Below are 4,116 nucleotides of genomic sequence, written 5' to 3' on the forward strand. Positions count from 1 at the left end.
GTGAGAAGGGGGCTGAATGGGCGGTGGCCCCTGCCTGCGTCAGCGCTGTGCAAACACCGCCGCCGCGCCCGCCCCTATTTAAGGGGCCGAGGCTGAGTCTCCTCTAAGTTTCCACTCTTCCCTTCCTGGGCGTACATCGGCCGCTCGCTCCCTCCTCCGGCCTGATCTCGGGAAAGCGCAGTGGAAAGGTAGGAGGCACCTGTCAGCCCTTCTCTGGTGGGATGGGAGGACGCGACGCGAAATGGGGGTGTCTGGTGCTTACCTGTGCGGAGCTCTGAGAGCATCCCGCCCTTTGGAAACGCACCCGCCCTTTGGAAACGCACCCGGGTCTGGTGGGGGAGAGGAATTGGGGTACCGGGGAGCAAGGCGGTGCGCTCCCGGTGGGAGGGAGCCGTCGTCCTGAACGATCATGATGCGAAAGGTGAAAATATATAAATATACAGATATAGATATATGCATTAAAAAATGGAGGAATCAGGTCGGTTAAAAAGGGGTCTCTGTGGAAAAGATGCAGCGCACCTGTGGTTTCTGAGTACCAAAACCTGTGTAGTACATCACTGCTAACCATGCTGGAGGGACATTTGAGTGTTTTTCATTTATCTCCTAACAATACTAAAAAAAAAAGTATTTTACTAAAAAAAACCATATTTTATGCGTTGCACATGTTTTCCATCTAGTGTATGTCATGGGCAAATAAACTTAATTTTTTCCTCTTTTAAAAGTCATGTTCAGTATACTGCTAAAAAACTTAGACGATTCAAAACTTCTCATCTAGATGAGATAATTAATGTATATTTATAAATGGAACTTATCCCTATAGTGTTAAGTACAGAGTACCTTGTTTTTCCTAATAACTGAGAGTAACTTACATGTTTCCAGAAAAATACTATTTCAGCTTATATGATCAAACAACCTAGTAAAATGACATCATTTTGTCTAATACTTGTTTAAGGAAGCAGTAAAAAAAATTGTTACACTCAAATTCTGTTTTATGTGGAGAAGAATATTGTGAAGCTGCACGTTATTTCTTAAAGCTTTTAACCAACAAGCTTTTGCCATCTCAGCTTTCATATCAAATGCTTGGGAGGGAGTGTTAGATTTTGGTTTTTCCTTCCTCAGGACAGGTTTTTGGGTTTGCTTTCTGTGTATTACAGGGTGAAAGCTCTTGAACACTAAAGTTCAAACCAGTGAAGGGCTGATAAAGGTTCTTCAGGGAACGTGTCAAAATTGAGCATTTTGAATAAGAGAAGATTTTAGTACAACACAAAGTACTGTAGTGTTTGAATCCTGAGATTTTGTGCAGGGCTGGATACGTCTCCCTTATGTTTTAACGGAATACAGCTTCCAAAGAAGAAAAGCAAATATGAATTGAGTAGATCAGGGATGTACAGCACATATTATAGTGAATTAGTTTTATTCCTTCCAATGTATCTTCCTCTCACGAACAGTTACTTAACTATTCACATACACATTTTCTAACTTCAGACAGATCTCACAGTTACCTGCATTAAAACTAAAAAACCCACAACCCTTGTTTGCTCAGCACGCCCAATGGAAGATGAGGGTAGGGACAACATACAATGTAGTAAATTTTTACATGTTTTACATTTTTACAGCCTGTTATTCCCTTTCTCTCCAGCAATGTACAGCGGTACATGCATCTGTGTGCTCCTGGCCGTGCTCTCAGCGAGCTCTTTGGGACAGCAAACTGCGGGCTCGCACAATGGGAATCCACTGGCTGCTGAGCTGGAGCAGAGCCTGACAGAGCATCAGCGGCACGTCCGTGCCCCTTCGTCTGCTGGCTCGCTGAAATCTGTGCCGCGGCTGGATGGGAGCATGGACCAGAGGGCTAACATTGGCGCTTTGTTGGCCAAATATCTCCAGCAAGCCAGGAAAGGTACTGGTTGTAGCTTCCTTACCATGCTACTTCTGTGTCAGTGGAGTTTCCTGCAGGGATACCTAGATGTTAAGATAACCCTGTCATCATCTAGCATGAGCTCATAGAGAAGACAGGACATAGGTTTTGCCTGGTTGTTCCTGAAGTAGAGAGTATTCTCTTATTTACTGTAAAACTCCTCCCAAAAAGGATTTGTATGTAGCAGCTACTGACTGACTGCTGTGTACAGGTGACACAGAAAGAAGAAAATGTAACCTCCATCTGTCAGGTCATAGTTCAGCTTTTATTTTCAACTTACCATTTTCATAGCATTATAATTATTTTGGTATTATTTTCAGCATGTTGTATCTAAGATGATATGCAGTATTGCATTTTCTCCAACTTTTTTCATTTAATTAACCTCCTCCCTCTGTTTTTTACATTAGAAGAGCAGGAAAACTTTCCTGAGGCTAAATACAGACCAAATGTCTAATCTCACCTCAGCTAGAAATACCTGTACCACAGAAATCTTCTGACTATTGGGTTTTCCATGTATTTGTTCCCAGGGGAAGTTACAAAAGTGTGAAAGCTTTTGAAAGATCAGAATTCACATTTATTAAAACAATAACTAAAAGCAGTGATAAGGATTCTTCAAAACATGTCAATTCCTGTCAGGTTTTTGATCCCAGGCAGCCTTGGGACACAATCTTGTAGTTACTTAAAACCTCCATGGCACTGCATTTGTAACAAAGGCATAAAGCACCTGTGGAGTACTGAAATTAAAGGGCTTCATTCTTACGTGATTTATTAGTCCCTTGAGGAAACAATTGTATTACATACATAAGCTAGCAAGAGAAAGTAAAGCTGTCCCTGTTAACATCTTACAGTATATGTTTTACATAAACTCAAACGTGTGTCCTCTGTGCTACCAATAGAAATGATGGATCAAAATAATTTTCCACTGAAAGTCCCCCCCTCTAAGAAAACATTTTTCCTTTTGAACTCTGTCATCTCATTATTGCTTTGTATCTCAATAGAGTAACACCACAGGCAGCCTAATTGCTGTGGCCTTTTGACTGCCAACCTCAGCAAAAGCCGCTACACAAATCCTGTTTAGCTGCAATAGCTTCACTCTGGTCTGTCCACTGTCCTGCAGGGAAAGAAGGGGACTTGAGGGGAAGGCAGTAATGAGGATTAACTGGACATAAAGACATTGGGAAATTAAATCACTCCCAGTCTCAGACTGTGCTTAGTATAGAAATCACTTTATCTGAGTATGAGCATTCTCCTGCCTCTCCACACATCCTTATGCAGATCATTTAATCCTCCCCATAGCCTCACTGCTGCCCTCTGTGCCAGGCAGAATCCTATCCTTATTTTTGACTGTGGTCTTCAATTAAGAGATGCCACATATGTTTTGTGCATTACACATACAGCCATACACATTCATCTGTGTAAGTAGAACAAGGCCAAATGGGAAACCACAGAAAAAGAACCACCTTTAATATAGCCTGAGAGACTTCTTCTCATGTGACCAATTTTCACAATATCCAGTAAGGAATTGATCTTAGCAGTTCACATAATCTAATGGAAGGATAATTCAGATATGAAATCCCACAATTCAGCGCTACAGTTAAAGCTGTTACTGAGTAAAAATCTTGTTGCAGAAGTCTACAAAGCAGAATTCTCATTACCTTTCCCCAATGTAGTCATTGTCACCCACCTACATGGAAACCAAACTCCTCATTCTAGTTTATGTAGCCATTACATTCTCTTAAATATCTGACTGACACTTCCAAATAGCTTAACCAGATGAAGTAAAAAAAAAACCAGAACACAAACAAAGAAAAAAACCACTTTGGATTTAAGATGTATTTTTGGTATGTATTAATATGAAGGAGAATTTCCTGCATATAAGTTAATTGACACATATCATTAACTCTACAAAGTGACTGTTAGCAGGTGATGGGAGTCTCATTACATGCCTAGGCTACTTGGTCTCTAGTTTGTAGATGTACTTGCTAGTTACAAGAGAAGATTCACAGTGAATAAACAATATTTACTTAATTTGTAACAAAACATACAGTGCTCCCATCAAACATTATATTCTCATTTGACATAAAGGTTCTGGGCAGCACTTCAGAAACCTCTGCAGAGCACTCACATCTACTGTATTAGTCACTTTTAACCTGTCTAAACCACAATACTCACTAGAAAATTCTATCTAGGGGGAACGAGCA

The 4,116-nt window shown here is 40.9% G+C and overlaps 1 protein-coding gene across 1 annotated transcript in view; it reads left to right on the top strand.

Annotated features, from left to right (window-relative positions):
- The first annotated feature begins 122 nt into the window (after nucleotides 1–122).
- CCK (cholecystokinin) overlaps nucleotides 123–4,116 on the top strand; it is a 6,289-nt gene continuing 2,295 nt past the window's right edge. Inside the window, exons 1-2 of the mRNA XM_010190678.1 lie at nucleotides 123–188; nucleotides 1,640–1,897. Of these exons, the coding sequence (XP_010188980.1) occupies nucleotides 1,642–1,897 (256 nt within the window). The 5' untranslated portion in view covers nucleotides 123–188; nucleotides 1,640–1,641. The remainder of the gene's footprint in view (nucleotides 189–1,639; nucleotides 1,898–4,116) is intronic.

The sequence above is a fragment of the Mesitornis unicolor genome, unplaced genomic scaffold (genome assembly GCF_000695765.1).
Source record: "Mesitornis unicolor isolate BGI_N332 unplaced genomic scaffold, ASM69576v1 scaffold45658, whole genome shotgun sequence".
Taxonomy (NCBI): domain Eukaryota; kingdom Metazoa; phylum Chordata; class Aves; order Mesitornithiformes; family Mesitornithidae; genus Mesitornis; species Mesitornis unicolor.